The sequence below is a fragment of the Schistocerca americana genome, chromosome 2, assembly GCF_021461395.2.
Source record: "Schistocerca americana isolate TAMUIC-IGC-003095 chromosome 2, iqSchAmer2.1, whole genome shotgun sequence".
NCBI lineage: Eukaryota > Metazoa > Arthropoda > Insecta > Orthoptera > Acrididae > Schistocerca > Schistocerca americana.
In genome coordinates this window covers 656,956,769-656,974,389 of record NC_060120.1, presented here as the reverse complement: position 1 = coordinate 656,974,389, position 17,621 = coordinate 656,956,769, and the positions used below count along the sequence as shown (strand labels likewise).

The 17,621-nt window shown below is 38.6% G+C and overlaps 1 protein-coding gene across 1 annotated transcript in view; it reads left to right on the top strand.

Moving 5' to 3' along the window:
* Positions 1-8,486, top strand: part of LOC124595435 (male-specific lethal 3 homolog) — a 140,803-nt gene extending 132,317 nt beyond the window's left edge. The window contains exon 11 of the mRNA XM_047134176.1: positions 7,635-8,486. Coding sequence (XP_046990132.1) covers positions 7,635-7,713 — 79 coding nt within the window. The 3' untranslated portion in view covers positions 7,714-8,486. The remainder of the gene's footprint in view (positions 1-7,634) is intronic.
* Positions 8,487-17,621: the final 9,135 nt, after the last annotated feature.

Sequence of the window (17,621 nt, the reverse complement as noted above, 5' to 3'; positions counted from 1 at the left end):
TTTCGTCTTTCCCTCTCCTTCCCTCTTTCCTGATGAAGCAACCGTTTGTTGCGAAAGCTTGAATTTTGTGTGTATGTTTGTGTTTGTGCGTCTATCGACCTGCCAGCACTTTCGTTTGGTAAGTCACATCATCTTTGTTTTTAGATATATTTTTCCCACGTGGAATGTTTCCCTCGTGGGTGAGGAAAAAAATGAAATTTCTTCTAGCAAATACAAAACTAAACTGCTGCTGCCTACATCAGATAATGTAAATGAACATGGTCAGTACAAGTGTCATGCTATTCATTATAAGATTGAGACTGAGGCAGGCTTTTATTTTATCCATCATTTAATCAACGTTTCTCATATTTACTCTTGGCTCCTTTTTCTTTGCATTTCCTATTTGGTTTGAATAAAGAATCCGGTTTGGTTTTATTTCCTAGTGGTAACATAAGGAGTATGTAATTTTGAAGTTACTAATCATACTAACAGTAAAGGAAGACACATAACAAAACCTCGTCGTTTCTAGCAATTCGCTCTGTAAACTACTAACATCCATTCTTCATAATCAGTACGGCTAAGTGTTAACCATATGAAGTAAACATATTTTCGTGTTATGGTTGCCTGACCAAAACTAGAACACAAAATATGAACACTCCTGTACCAGGAATTATAAACTTTTAACAACTTGAACACAAAATATGAACACTCAAGTACCAGGAATAATAAACTTTTAACACACAAAAGTACAACAATATTATGAAAAGAATAGATTGCTACTCACCATTGGTGTGCATTTATGTTTTCAGTCAAAATGCCTTCTTCTGATGTAGGAAAAACACACACACACACACACACACACACACACACACACACACACACACAGAAACCTAGCAGCACAGCAGCCGTATCCTGTCCACACTACATTCCTGCTTGTGCCCAGAAGCAGCACTACTCCTTCCCCCGTCCCTGCCCTCTCATCCCTCTCCCTTCTTGGCCCATGCCACCTCCTTACCCATGCCAGATTTCAGCTCCCATCAAGTGCAATTGGTATCCACAGTCTGGCTGCACTGTGTCAAGAGTTCGTGCTCGTCTTTTGATTAATGAATATGGGCTGATGTATAGCAATGATTGGACACTGTTTGTAACGTGACATGCAAGTGAGTTTGCAAGTCGTAATGCTCACAGGTAGGTGCCATTCCATGCCTTGATGCTTGACGAGGGTGAATGCATGTGATATTTTCCATCAGGTGATGATTGAAGTCTGATTGGTCGTGGTCAGGTAATTGCATGGAACTGGAGTCAATGAACTTGCCAGTCATTCGAAGCGCCTTGCAATACACAAGCTCTGTGAGCAATGATTCAAAGTCCAGGTCGTCTGTGGTGCAAAGTCAAAGCAAAATCATGGGTAGGGCAGTTGTTCAGCTAGTATCATGACACATCAGTGCAGCCTTTCAAGAATGGTGCCAATATTCTATCATGCCATTGCTCACTATGATTGAGAGTGTAACAAAATTTACTAAGTTGTGTAAATAACTCAGACCCAAATTGCCAGCTGTGGTCTTTGATGATGTGCGGCAGCAGACTACCAAATCATGAAACCCTGTTTGACACCAAGGCAAAGGCCAGCATTTCTATCAATATGTTCTCGACTGACATAATTTCTGGCCAAAGAGGAATCAATGAATTGCAGTTAATAAATAATGCTGACCATTTTATGGTGAGAGTGGCCTACTATGTCGATCTGTATGTGTGCAAAGCATGCTATTGTATCTGGAAAATCTCCAACTGGTTCATGCATCTGACAGAATACCATACTGCACTGACACTGAAGGCACACACATGCAAGCCCACTTGTGACAATCCTTTTGCATAATTTTCTGTTAATTTGGTGGGAAGAAATAAAACAAAGTGTTACTAGAAATGACAAAATTCCATTCACCAACTCTGAAACATTGGAAAGATTTCAGGATCCACGAGGCTATTATGAAGAAGTGACATCGAGAACATTACAACCAAGGACATTGGCATTGCAAGGAATGAAATAAAATAATGAAGGAAAAAAAAGAAAACCACAGTAGCAGCTCGGATCAAACCAGAGTTATCAAGTCAAGAGTCAGTGGGCTTAATCTCTGTGCCATGCCACAGACAAGACAGTTGTTGCTCAAAACTTACTCATGTCTACATGTAAATGCTTAGAGAGCGTTTTCTCTTTACTTATAGACCACTCAGGCAAGATATTCAAGGAACTTAAAAGGGTCATATCTACCTGCTTCTGGTCGCACAGTTGAGCCCAATCAGTGAGACCCTTTCCGCGCACTGCCCTTGTTAATTGTAGGTCCCAAGAAGTGCTCCAGACAACAGTTCTTGCAAGTCAGCACTCTCAAGAAACAGCATAAGTCTTTGCTGGTTTCTGGCTGTGGAATTTTCATAACGGCTTCTACTGTCTAGTGGCAATCCCCCTTCTGATAAAATTAAGTGACAGAAGGAAATATTTGTTGACTGTGAAAAACCTTTTGACAATGTTGACAGGAAAAATTTCTTTCAAATTCTAAAGGTGGCAGGGGTAAAAGACAGGGAGTGAAAGGCTATTTACAATTTCTACAGAAACCAAATGGCAGTTACAAGAGTTGAGGGGCATGAAAGGGAAGCAGTGATTGAGAGAGAGCAAGACAGGGTTATAGTCTATACCTGATGTAATTCAGTCTGTATATTGAGCAAGCAATAGAGGAAACAAAAAAAATTGGAGTAAGGATTAAAGTCCAAAAAACTTTGAAGTTTGCTGATGATGTAATTCTCTCAGAGACAGCAAAGGACTTGGAAAATCAGTTGAATAGAATGGACAGTGTCTTAGAAAGGAAAATATAAGATGAACATCAACAAAAGCAAAATGATGATAATAGAATGTAGTAGAGATAAATCAGGTGACGCTGAGGGAATTAGACTGGCAATGGCAAGAAAAGCTTTTGTGAAGAGAATTTGGTTAACATTGAGTATAGATTTAAGTGTACGGAGGTCTTTTCTGAAAGTATTTGTGTGGAGTGCAGCCACACATGGAAGTGAAACAAGGGCAGTAAACAGTTTACACAAGGAGAGAATAGAAGCTTTTGAAATGTGCTGCTATAGAAGAATGCTGAAGATTAGATGGGTAGATCACATAACTAATGAGGAGGTACTGAATATAATTGGGGAGAACATGAAATAGTGGTATAACCTGACTAGAAGAAGGGATAAATTAGTAGAACACATTCTGGGGTATCAAGGGATCACCAGTTTAGTATTGAAGGGAAGCATGGGGGATAAAAATCAGATAGGGAGACCAAAAGATGAATACAGTAAGCAGATTCAGAAGGATGTACGTTGCAGTAGTTGCTCGGAGATGAAGAAGCTTGCACAGGATAGAGTAGCATAGGATGGAGAGCTGCATCAAACCAGTCTTTGGACTCAAGACGATGAAAACAACAACAACAACAAAGTAATCTGTGGCTTACCAAAAACACACAAGCTGTTCTGTTACAAGCATTTAAAAATTTTGATCAAATGTTGCTGGTACTGTACTGCAATGGCTGAAAAAATGAAGATGTCATGCAAGTATGCAAAACAGAATGACAGCCCTTGCAGCCTGGAGTCAGCATTGGACTGCACTATGGAATTTCAGAGTCCATCTCAATACATTGTGTACCATAAGTCGCTATAGGTGAATTATCTGTGGCAGAAAGACAGAACAAAGTTGATGGCCAACAGTTGTAATGTCCATGGATACATGCAAAAGCCTGAGCCAGTGCCTACAAGAAATTTTCGTAGTCTTCTGATCACTGAAAAAGAGATGCTGAGAGCTTGACCAGCAATCGGAGGCATATGTCAGAGTTCCGCTGTCATTTGGATAAGTGGAAATTGAGGTGCACTTGTGAGCCTTATCTCCAAATTTCTGGTGATACTGACATACAGTAGGTAGCTGCTCTGCACCACTAGAGGACTGACGAGTTCATTGTTCACGACATGGCACAGAACACAGCAACCTCCTCTTGCACACTGTCCCTCCCCCTCGCCCCACTTTGGGACGCCAATGGATACAATGTAATGAGTAGTAGACAACAGAGAATACATCACACTCTAATACTAAATCTAAGGCTGTCTCATTGAGATAAAGTTAGCAACATAAGGGGCACTGTCCATAAAAACCTCTTTGCGCTTAAATCTACATTTGTGCAATTGCTTTCCATTGCTTGGCTTGCACTTTGTTTTCCCTCCCTTCTGTTTATTTTTATGTCTCTTTTCCTCTTCAAGCTCAGTATTTTCTTTTTTGTTGTTGTTGTTGTTGTTTATTCATTTGCTTCATTGTGAAGTGGAGGCAGACACATCCTTTGCTAGTGTGTTGGTTTCATTCTTAACATTCTCTACCCTAGAGTTCCTATTCCAGTATCATTCTGACTTCAGATGTTGGATGTGCACTCTTTCTCATATGTTGGATATACGTCTGAATTGAAGAAAACATCTTAACTTGTGATATTGAGCTGAAGTTGAACAACACAAAGAAAAAGAATTTCATCCAAGCATGTCAGACAATTTAAATTTATGTTAAACTGAACTCAGAATATCTATTCAGAGAAGGCACCTTCAATGACGTACTGACCCTCTTATCAGCAGCAGAAAAAAGTTCCATTAAACATTACCTATGGAGCTGACTTTTGTTGTTTGTTCTGAGCTGCCATCATCCACTTCAATGTACTCGAAACACTGAAGAATAATGTAATACTTTTACTCAAATAAAACCGCTATAAAGCAAATGAAGGATACAAGGGAAAAACAATTGAAGTCCAGTTTCTAATATTTTGCAGTAATTTAATTTGAAGTTAAAAAACTGCGTAGATAAAATGTATCAGACATACAGAAAACTTATTTAGAATAATTCTCAAGGTGTTTCTCTAATAGACCCTTAAATTAGTGTCATGTGGTATAGGGATTTGTTTATTAACAATGAAAAGTGAAGGTACACATCTTTACAATCAAAAACAATCATAGACCACTTACTTTCTAGAATGGGTTGCATTATATGTAACTGTTTGTCTTTAAAAAATGTAAACAATTAATACTTATAAAACATCAATGAAATTAATTTTTCAATGTTTGCACCAAATTAGTCATTGTTGACTGGGTAATCTTGGGGAAAAAAGCGCATTTTCAAACAGAATTTCTTCAGGTATTGCAGGTTGGAGAGTGGAATTAAACTTAAATATGAAGGTTTTGGCTTGTTTTGAATTTGTGCATGGCAACAACACAGGACTCATTGGACGTCATTGGACATTTATTTCTGTGTTCTTTACTGAGAAATGAAGAACACGATTAGAACTTTTCTTGGCCACACTTGATGACGTTGAAGGGAATAGTTTCTGTGGCATCTTGTGACGTGCTCATTCCAATCGCTGATTGTTTCAGTGTGGGCTTTTTGATTTAATAAATATGTAACTTTGTCACATTCTATGTAACTGCCCTGTAATAGGAAAGGTTACTTTGATTGATTCAAATCTATTGCACGGATAGCTGAATAATGACATATGGAAAATCCAGGATGGAATGTCCCCAGGGCAAGAATCACAAAAAAGTGCAAATAAAGTACTGAAGAATGATAAAAGCAAAGGTGTAATAACTTTGTTCCAACATCATCAACTCCTTTTTGGCTATGGTCCTGTTGTAGGTATGAAAGTATCCTTCTCCTGAAGTAAAAACATATGCAGTAAACATGTAAAAGGACAGCTGTCACTTGTAGTATACATCATTAGCGCTAACATTAGGCGCTGTAAGATTTTTCGTGTATCTATGCCTATTGCCCCATGTTCATGACTTCACGTAACTTTAATTTTTGCTCCACATTTTTACTGACAGATGACTTCAGCATCCTTCTTACATAATAAATTAAGAGTTTCTAGCTGCTTAATTTCTTTATCTACTTCTTCTGCTCTACTGCTATCATTTAATTTTGCTGCAAGAAGAGATAACTTTTTGCTTTAGATTCATTGCTTGCAGAGCAAGTATCTGACATTGGGTACCAAAAAGTAGTACTAAATTTCATCTGAATTATGTTCCAATAACATTCATAAGAAACGGGAGAACTCTAGAAATGTCTCTGTATACATCTGATGCAATGTTTTAAGGTTTAATTTTTCAGGTAGATAAATCTTAGATGTACCTTGAAGGCTATAGTGAGAAGAACAGTCTTGAAGGGAACTTGTATGTTTCATTAAATTAGCAACAGCCTAGGCTGTCTTTTTCATGGGTGTAGTAGAATGAGTACCTCAGCTGTTAGTAAGAGCAAGAGCAGTGGTAGAAAGAGATTATTGATTGTTAACATATTCTGGCTTGTTATACCATGCAAACTCATAACGGCCTTGTAACAAACAGGAATTTCAATAAATTTTCTGTCCCTGTGTACATGTACCTCATAGCAGTAATAGTGGTCTCTTAGATTGCCATTTTCTTGTGGTTTCCATGGTCTTCTTTTCTCACAGGCAAAACTGAAATTAGTGAAAACGAGCATGCAAGTGTGCACTATGTAAATTCTTGTTTTCAAGTAAATTGAACTCCCAGACTAGTATATCATGTTCATGTTTTGAAATTTTCATGAAATGCTGTTTTCTGCATTCGCTATATTCACAAGGAACATGACTTGTCACACTTTTGCTCATTCGCAACTCGTCACACTTACGTTCACTCACATCTAGAAGTATACCATGTTTAGGTCTTTCCTTTGCTCTTCTCTGATGAACAGCTGTAATATTCTCATTGCTTGATTTTCTGCCGAAATGCAAACTGCCTTTCTGCACATCAGAAAATTAGATGCCATTCAACAACAGTATAGTAGCTGACCAGCTTTTAAAACAATAAACTCTGGGAATATTTTCATTTAAAATGTACATGGACTCTGATTCTCCCTCATCTCCCTCCATTTCACAGGGGACTTCATTTTTCCCTGGGGCACTTTTCTTCTATACTGACTTTTTATGGACTGTGAATGGTTTTCTCTGTGTATGAAGCTGTTAGACTGTAGTGCAACAAACAGAATCCATTAGTACTAGAATCTCAATTTTCACCAAAAGTGAGCTTTGAATCTCTTTTTCCCTGTACCCTTCAGATGTTAGTGACTAATTCTTTAACAGTGGGTTTTGAATAAAACTGAATACCTCTTTGACCTAATAGCAATGCATTGTTAATTATGTAGCCATGTGACTGTGTGGGATTTAGTGGGTAGTAAAAACTAAAATTAAGCCAACATGACAGTAACAGACTGTGGAACTGTGTGCCATCTCAGTATACACAGAACGGTGTACGCAGAGAGAGCCTTCTGCCCATAATGTAGGAGATGGATTGACAAAAGCACGTGTTACATACATCCCACAACCTACAGATTACTTATATTTATCCATTTTAACCGCAAGTGTACAAAATTATCATGGATAAAATATTGAATATAAACTACCATCTTTTGCTCAAATATAGAAGTTAACATTCCTTGTAAGAAAGCAATAATGTCTCATTTTTTACCCGTTTGTGGACGTCTACTTTTCTGTTCAAAGAAAAAAGTATTGTGACATGGCTGACATTTCTATGTTCAATTCATTCTTCTCTGTTTTAATTAAAATTGTTTTCTCATTTTGTAGATACTTGGAGAAAAATAGAGACTGGTTTGAAGAAAATGTGTACGAAGATAATTGCTCTCCACTTAAACAAAATGACTGATTTGCTGTATTTATGCATAGCTTCATATTTTATATTCTGTAAATAGTTTATAGAAATTGCTATTTTTAAAAACATTTGTTGAATGTTTAGTTATAAACAACCCTCACTTGAACAAAATGACTGATTTGCTGTATTTATACATAGCCTCTTATTTTATATTTTGTAAATAGTTTATAGAAATTGCTATTTTTGAAAACATTTGTTGAATGTTAAGTTATAAAAATGCATGTCACTGTAGATTTTGATCTGGTGTTTCCAGTTCAGTTGGTATTTTTCATGTTATCTCCTGTACCCTACAAGATATTGTCTCTGTTATCATCAGCCATGTATTTGATAAAAATGGTTAGTGCAAACTTCACTATTTGCCATTTATATAGTATGCTTCTGGGACCAAAGATGTGTAGATAACAAAATACGCAGACATGAATATTGGAGAGTGATTAATTCTCTGCTTCTTTGATAATTATGACTTGCTTCTCAGTGGAAGTAACCAGATCCTTTAACTATGAAAGCTCAGGTTACTTTAGTTTTAGTTCCTAAGTTATTTTATTCAAGAACTATTGTGCTGTTACTGATACCTCAGACTTGCTGATTGTCAATAATAACTGTAATGTTTTTCCTTTCTGAAGCTGGAAGATTTTGACACAGTGTTTTGTGTCTTATAAGTTTGTGACAGCTGATTGTATGTACAAAAAGCCAAATTATCAGTAGCGTGCTATGTTGCTGGTGAAAGTGGATGAATCAGTAAAATACAGAATTTTACGTAAAACTGGTACTCTGAATTTCTTTTTCATACAATTTCAATGGCAGTACTACTATTATAGTGACAAAAACTGGATACAGGTATCCAGCTGTTAAGAAAGTTTACGTGAGTGTTGTGTGTTTCATAATAATTTTTTTCTCTTAACAGTGTTTGAGATTGAAATGGGGAATCAGCCCATCATTCATATCAAGTTGTGTTACGTAAAGAGAGGAGCAGCTGTCGGTTGAATCACTGTGCCTGTCAGTCACTGATTCAGCACAAAGATTTAATCTGTTACGGCTGGAACACACATTGAATGCATGTTGGAGAGATCACACACCCACCTTTGTTTCAATCTTCATGTCTCTCATAGATGTAAAAGACTGCAGTGGGAAGATACTGTTAACTGGTCATAAAAATGTATTTTCCCTTATTGTTAAGCCATTCTTCTACAATAAATGATATTCCAAGAATGTGATTTTCTAAAAGGACTGCCTTTAATATGGTGGGTTTTTTTTACTGTTGCTCCACTTGCAGTGACAAAAAATGTATTGAGTGTTTTTCAATTTTTTCTCATTTGATTTAAGTGGTGGACTAGTTGCTGTACAGTCACAACTGAGATACAGCTGCTGTTTGTGTATGTATGAATATCGATATAGCACATAATTTGCCAAAAGAAAATTTTGAATTTTAGTGACTGCTATACTTCCAGAGGAGATAGTCATTTCAACTCTGGCAGTACCTCCTATGTACCAAAACTGCAAAACTTCACCATATTTCCAGCATTCTACAATTGTAATGATCCTGAAGAATAGTCGAACTGCATGTTCTTAATTTGAGATAGGGGAACAGTTACACCTGTGTCCATGCCGAGGCATCATTATGCATGGGTGTCGTTTGCAGAACCATCTTCCAGCATATTACAGGAGCAGGTACTGAGAATATTATTTTAACACATATAAAAATCAGTTATCAGCTGCACAAAAATTCATTGGATTCACTTTTAACAGATTAAGCTGTCATCTTCAGAAGTTTGAAATAGATAAGCCAGTGTCAAATTAGAATCAAATGGTAGCATCCTTTGTCACATCACAGATGAATATGTAATATATGCAATGTGTAGCAAGCAACAGACATATAAATCATACATAAACTGACTAGCCAGAACATTGTAATCTCTCATTCACTATCAATATAAACCCGTACAGACGATAGCAGCGTCACCTGATGAGGAATGACTGCCCCAACTGGACAACTTGCCAGGTTTTTGAGGAATGCTGTAAAACACATCCAGGCATCATGGGGTTGGGCAGCCACCCTTCATTACAGGTGTCGGACATCGTAGGCTGGGCAGACTGGTAAAACAGGACAGGTGGTGAACTGCGGTGAAACGAATATGAGACTTCAGTGCTGGGTAGAGTACAAGTGTATCTGAACACACAGTGCACCGAACACTCCTAACAATGGGCCTCCACAGCCAACGGTCCATGCATGCACCAGTGCTAAAATCATGACACTGGTGGCTATGACTGAAATGGGCACATGACCACCAGCACTGGTCATTGGCACAGAGCACTGCATGGTCTGATGAATTCTGATACCTTTTCATAATGCCGATAGGAGGGCACAAATCAGTCGTCTTCAAGGAGCAGCTCCTTGACACCTGTATTGCATGACGGAGACAAGCTAGCAACAACTCCATTATGCTATGGGGAACATTAACGTGGGCATCCATGGGTCCAGTGGAAGTTGTGCAATTCACCATGATGGCCAAGGAGTATCATACACTGGTTGCGGACCACATGCGTCCCTTCATGACAATCATATTTACTGATGGCAGTGGCAGGATTTATGGCTGTCTGATCTTGTCTCTCCATTTCCATTTTCGAAACTATTCCAAACGAAATTCACTAGGTAAAGAAACAATGAACACTACGCATATAACACTGCCTACAGTGAAATATCTCTTGTAAAAAATGTCGCATAATGGGTGACAATCTGCTAGAAACAATCTCATAAAGCTATATATTCTAAGAGCTCCACACCGTTTTATCTTTACCATTATATCCAGTGCTGAAGTTCACATGTCATAATGAATTTTGAACTGAAACATTCTGACTATTATCTATATATTAAATTTTGAAATGCTATTACTCTGTGCAGAAACAAAGCTCATAATAAAAGAAACTACCTGACTTGTAACTTTTCTGCCAGTGGAAGCTATGTTTGTCATGTCCAGGATTAGATTTTTTTCTTTTAGCACATCCTCAGCTTGCTTCCTTCCTCTTTTTTCAACCATTTTGTTGTAATTATGTGTTTCCATTGTGCATGAAAAAGAAAACAATACATGTATTAAAGATACAATAAATTTTACAAAGAATTTTCTACAGAGTTTGTAATGAAATTATTTTTACTTCATTAAGATGTCGGCAATGAAGCTTCCTATAAAAATCCATGCATATTATAAAAATGGATGTAAGTGTTTATGTATGTCCCATATCTCCTCTTAAACCACTGGACCTATTTCAACCAAACTTGATACATATATCACTTACTGTATGAAAATAATCGCTTTGGAAATAAGACACATGCACCTATCAAAGGTGTGGAGGTGGGGATGGAAAGGAAGTATAGGCCACGACATGCGAATTGTCAGAATTAATTCATGTAGTATTTGAGAATGAGAACACTTGTTGTTGTTGTTGTTGTTGTTGTGGTCTTCAGTCCTGAGACTGGTTTGATGCAGCTCTCCATGCTACTCTATCCTGTGCAAGCTTCTTCATCTCCCAGTACCTACTGCAACCTACATCCTTCTGAATCTGCTTAGTGTATTCATCTCTTGGTCTCCCTCTACGATTTTTACCCTCCACGCTGCCCTCCAATGCTAAATTTGTGATCCCTTGATGCCTCAAAACATGTCCTACCAACCGATCCCTTCTTCTAGTCAAGTTGTGCCACAAACTTCTCTTCTCCCCAATCCTATTCAATACCTCCTCATTAGTTACGTGATCTACCCACCTTATCTTCAGCATTCTTCTGTAGCACCACATTTCGAAAGCTTCTATTCTCTTCTTGTTCAAACTGGTTATCGTCCATGTTTCACTTCCATACATGGCTACACTCCATACAATTACTTTCAGAAACGACTTCCTGACACTTAAATCTATACTCGATGTTAACAAATTTATCTTCTTCAGAAACGATTTCCTTGCCATTGCCAGTCTACATTTTATATCCTCTCTACTTCGACCATCATCAGTTATTTTACTCCCTAAATAGCAAAACTCCTTTACTACTTTAAGTGTCTTATTTCCTAATCTAATCCCCTCAGCATCACCCGATTTAATTTGACTACATTCCATTATCCTCGTTTTGCTTTTGTTGATGTTCATCTTATATCCTCCTTTCAAGACACTGTCCATTCCGCTCAACTGCTCTTCCAAGTCCTTTCCTGTCTCTGACAGAATTACAATGTCATCGGCGAACCTCAAAGTTTTTACTTCTTCTCCATGAATTTTAATACCTACTCCGAATTTTTCTTTGGTTTCCTTTACTGCTTGCTCAATATACAGATTGAATAACATCGGGGAGAGGCTACAACCCTGTCTCACTCCTTTCCCAACCACTGCTTCCCTTTCATGCCCCTCGACTCTTATAACTGCCATCTGGTTTCTGTACAAATTGTAAATAGCCTTTCGCTCCCTGTATTTTACCCCTGCCACCTTCAGAATTTGAAAGAGAGTATTCCAGTTAATGTTATCAAAAGCTTTCTCTAAGTCTACAAATGCTAGAAACATAGGTTTGCCTTTCCTTAATCTTTCTTCTAAGATAAGTCGTAAGGTTAGTATTGCCTCACGTGTTCCAACATTTCTACGGAATCCAAACTGATCTTCCCCGAGGTCCGCTTCTACCAGTTTTTCCATTCGTCTGTAAATAATTCGCGTTAGTATTTTGCAGCTGTGACTTATTAAACTGATAGTTCGGTAATTTTCACATCTGTCAACACCTGCTTTCTTTGGGATTGGAATTATTATATTCTTCTTGAAGTCTGTGGGTATTTCGCCTGTCTCATACATCTTGCTCACCAGATGGTAGAGTTTTGTCATGACTGGCTCTCCCAAGGCCATCAGTAGTTCTAATGGAATGTTGTCTACTCCCGGGGCCTTGTTTCGACTCAGGTCTTTCAGTGCTCTGTCAAACTCTTCACGCAGTATCTTATCTCCCATTTCATCTTCATCTACATCCTCTTCCATTTCCATAATATTGTCCTCAAGTACATCGCCCTTGTATAAACCCTCTATATACTCCTTCCACCTTTCTGCCTTCCCTTCTTTGCTTAGAACTGGGTTGCCATCTGAACTCTTGATATTCATACAAGTGGTTCTCTTCTCTCGAAAGGTCTCTTTAATTTTCCTGTAGGCAGTATCTATCTTACCCCTAGTGAGACAAGCCTCTACATCCTTACATTTGTCCTCTAGCCATCCCTGCTTAGCCGTTTTGCACTTCCTGTCGATCTCATTTTTGAGACGTTTGTATTCCTTTTTGCCTGCTTCATTTACTGCATTTTTATATTTTCTCGTTTCATCAATTAAATTCAATATTTCTTCTGTTACCCAAGGATTTCTATTAGCCCTCGTCTTTTTACCTACTTGATCCTCTGCTGCCTTCACTACTTCATCCCTCAGAGCTACCCATTCTTCTTCTACTGTATTTCTTTCCCCCATTCCTGTCAATTGTTCCCTTATGCTCTCCCTGAAACTCTGTACAACCTCTGGTTCTTTCAGTTTATCCAGGTCCCATCTCCTTAAATTCCCGCCTTTTTGCAGTTTCTTCAGTTTCAATCTGCAGTTCATAGCCAATAGATTGTGGTCAGAATCCACATCTGCCCCTGGAAATGTCTTACAATTTAAAACCTGGTTCCTAAATCTCTGTCTTACCATTATGTAATCTATCTGATCCTTTTAGTATCTCCAGGATTCTTCCAGGTATACAACCTTCTTTCATGATTCTTGAACCAAGTGTTAGCTATGATTAAGTTTTGCTCTTTGCAAAATTCTACAAGGCGGCTTCCTCTTTCATTTCTTCCCCCCAATCCATATTCACCTACTATGTTTCCTTCTCTCCCTTTTCCTACTGACGAATTCCAGTCACCCATGACTATTAAATTTTCGTCTCCCTTCACTACCTGAATAATTTCTTTTATCTCGTCATACATTTCATCAATTTCTTCATCATCTGCAGAGCTAGTTGGCATATAAACTTGTACTACTTTAGTAGGCATGGGCTTTGTGTCTATCTTGGCCACAATAATGCGTTCACTATGCTGTTTGTAGTAGCTAACCCGCACTCCTATTTTTTTATTCATTATTAAACCTACTCCTGCATTACCCCTATTTGATTTTGTATTTATAACCCTGTAATCACCTGACCAAAAGTCTTGTTCCTCCTGCTACCGAACCTCACTAATTCCCACTATATCTAACTTCAACTTATCCATTTCCCTTTTTAAATTTTCTAACCTACCTGCCCGATTAAGGGATCTGACATTCCACGCTCCGATCCGTAGAATGCCAGTTTTCTTTCTCCTGATAACAACGTACTCTTGAGTAGTCCCCGCCCGGAGATCCGAATGGGGGACTATTTTACCTCCGGAATATTTTACCCAAGAGGACGCCATCATCATTTAATCATACAGTAAAGCTGCATGTCCTCGGGAGAAATTACGGCTGTAGTTTCCCCTTGCTTTCAGCCGTTTGCAGTACCAGCACAGCAAGGCCGTTTTGGTTAATGTTACAAGGCCAGATCAGTCAATCATCCAGACTGTTGCCCCTGCAACTACTGAAAAGGCTGCTGCCCCTCTTCAGGAACCACATGTTTGTCTGGCCTCTCAACAGATACCCCTCCGTTGTGGTTGCACCTACGGTACGGCCATCTGTATCGCTGAGGCACGCAAGCCTCCCCACCAACGGCAAGGTCCATGGTTCATGGGGGGAGATGAGAACACTTAGAGACTTTCAAAAAACTGTACATTTAATTTTGAACCTTTATTAAAAATATTTATTACTGACAGCTGCCACAACATGGCGAAAGGAAAAGTTTATTGCTTACTATTACGGAAGATCGAAAAGTAATATGCAATCATTTTACTATCAAAAAGTTTAATAGGTAACAAAACAAAAAAATCACAAATGAACTTCATCTTTTATCCAATTTTTTACGTAGTCACCAAAGTTCTCAATATATTTCTCCCATTGCGGTACCAGTTTCTATATGCCCTGTTTGTAGAAGTCCATTTTATTGGAGTATGGCCATCTGCAGACTGCTGATTTCACTTCTGCATCTGTCACAAAGAAGTAGCCAGCCAGGAATTTCTTCATGGAAACAGACAAAAGTCCAACAGTACAAGATCCAGCTGTATGGTGAATGCTGGAGCACCTCCCTCCTAAATTTGAGGATTTTCTCACCAACAGGAGCAGTGACATCGGGGTGAACATTGTCTTTAAGTCTGACACTGTCAGTATTAGTGTTATAACATCAGTCACAAAGGGCACAACCCTGCTTGACCAAAGTTTTAATGTAGGCTGCACCATTCACAGTTGTCCCGTGTTCAGCCAAGTTCATCAATAACACACCCCATATATCCCAGAACACTGTCGCAAGCACTTTCTGGCAGACTGAGTCATTTGAATATTTTTCGTACTGGGGAACCAGCATGTTTCCACTCCATAGAGGCTTGCTTGCTTTTGGTGTGCAGTGATATGCACACAACTCACCACCAGCGATAACTCCTTTCAGAAAGTCATGCCCTTCTGTGGTGTAACACATTAAGTTATGCAAGCTTGTTCTCATTTGCAGACCCTTGTGGTTGTCTGTCGGGTTCTTAGGCATCCAGTGAGAACTAACCTTACGAAATTTCAACATATCATGAACAGTATTATAGACTGCACCACAGGAAATGTTGAACTGCTGTGAAAATGTTTGAAGTAGTGCATGCCAGTCATTCATAATTGCTGCTTCAGTGGCTCCTGCATTCTTCGGTGTTGCAGCTGTTACCAGCTGCCTGGAGGGTGCCAAATCACTAAGGTTCACACGGCCTTCTTCAAAGAATGCACACCACTTATGCCCTTTGGCCCAAAATTGCACTTCGCTGTTCTTCACAGGTTGACAACAGTAACATGCTGGACATTTTTGTTTCATAGTTCAGGCTTCTATCACTATAGCTGCACATGAAAACAAAATATCCTCTTTAATGCAAACTTCAATCTATATCATCATGAAATTTCAACATTCCAGCTGCAGTACTAGGGGTGAAAAAAAAATATTGTGCATTACTTTCTAATCCTTCCTTGTATATTTTCACTTTTCATGTAGTAAAGCTGTTGCTTCAAGCATGACGTTTTAATGTATTCCTTGTTGACTAGTAACTACACTCACAACACTGTAAAACGTCTCTTGCAACAGCATAGGACATCAGTGGTAAAGGACGGCATGTAAAATTTGTTTCCTGTTATAAAGACTTAAAAGATACTTATTAAGAAAAATGAGTTATCTGTGAATCTCTACAAATAAGTAAATTATGGATTATATTTCACCTTAGGTGTATTGTATGGATATTGTTCACTATGGGTAAGACAAGTTCCTCAAATCAGCAGGCCAACAGAATATAAATGCATTAATGTGTGCGACTATGGTAGTGGCCAAAATTTGCATTCTGCTCACTAACACATCCAGACAAGACGACGACTTTTGGAAGAGAGAGAAAATCCAAGTGGATATACCAAACACTGTGTGGCAGGTTTACACCAGAGATTTAACATCACTTTTTAAAAGTAGATTTTTTCAACAGAAATCGATTAATCAAGCCAAAATTATACAAATTTATTTTGAAATAGTGATGGATACTACTACACTATGGAGGAATGGTAGCCCATTCCTCCTCAAGAGCAAAAACAAGAGAAGTTACTGATATTGCACACAGGTGTCTAGAACGAAGTCAGTGTTCTAACTCATTCCAAAAGTCTTTCATTGGGTTCAAATCAAGACTCTGGGTAGGCCATTCCATTTCAGGAATATTATCCACAAACCATTGCTTTACAGATGTTGTTTTATGATAGGTTGCATTGTCATGCTAATGTAATCAGTCATCATCTTCAAACTGTTCATCTACTGTAAGCAGTATACATGCTACAAAATGTGTTCGTATCCTTCCGCATTTAGCATTTCCTTAAGAGCAATAAGGGGATCACACCTTAATCATGAAAAACACCTCTGTACTATAACACCATGTTGTCCATGCTTCACTGTTGGCACTACACATGATGGCAGGTAACATTCTTCAGGAACTCAACAAACCAACACCCTGCCATTTGGCTGCCATAGCGTAAAGTGTGATCCTTCACTCCAAATCATTCATTTGCAGTCATCCACAGTCCAGTGGTGTTGCAAATTACACCGCCTCAAACGTATTTTACCACTGACTACAGAAATGTTTGGCTTATGAGGAGCTGCTCAACCATGGAAACCCATTCTTTTTAACTCACTGTGCATCATCATTGGTCTAGCTAGACTGCAGGTAGCACTTTTAACTCTCAAATGATTGCATCCACTGATTTTGTGCAGTTTTTTTCAACAGCCCTCTGCAAAGCTCAACGGTTCCTATTCGTCAGTTCATGAGTTTTGACTGGTCTTGCTCTAGCTGTGGTGGCTCCTTTGCATTTCCACTTCACAGTCACATTACTAACAGTCCGCTTGGGCAGCTTTAGAAGAGTTGAAATGCCCTTGATGCATTTGTTACTCAGGTGTCATCCAACGACTAGTACTTATTCAATGTCACCGAACACTCCTGCCCGGCCCATTCTAATGTTACTGCTTCTCCACTGACAACACAATACTCCCAGGCTCCTATATACTGACAGGTCTGGCTCTCATGACAGCTAGTGGTCATTCCACATTACATAGGGGTGTACAGAAACTTTTGATCAGCTAGGGTCTGTGTCTCGTATAAAATTGTAGTCTTATTTCTATTATATACTGTCCAGTCACATTAATGTGATCAACAGCCAAAAGGTTGAATAACCACCTTTTGCAGCACAAACCATTGTGAGACATACAGGAAGAGAATCAATGAGGTTCTGGGAGATACTGACAGGGTTATGGAGCCATGCCT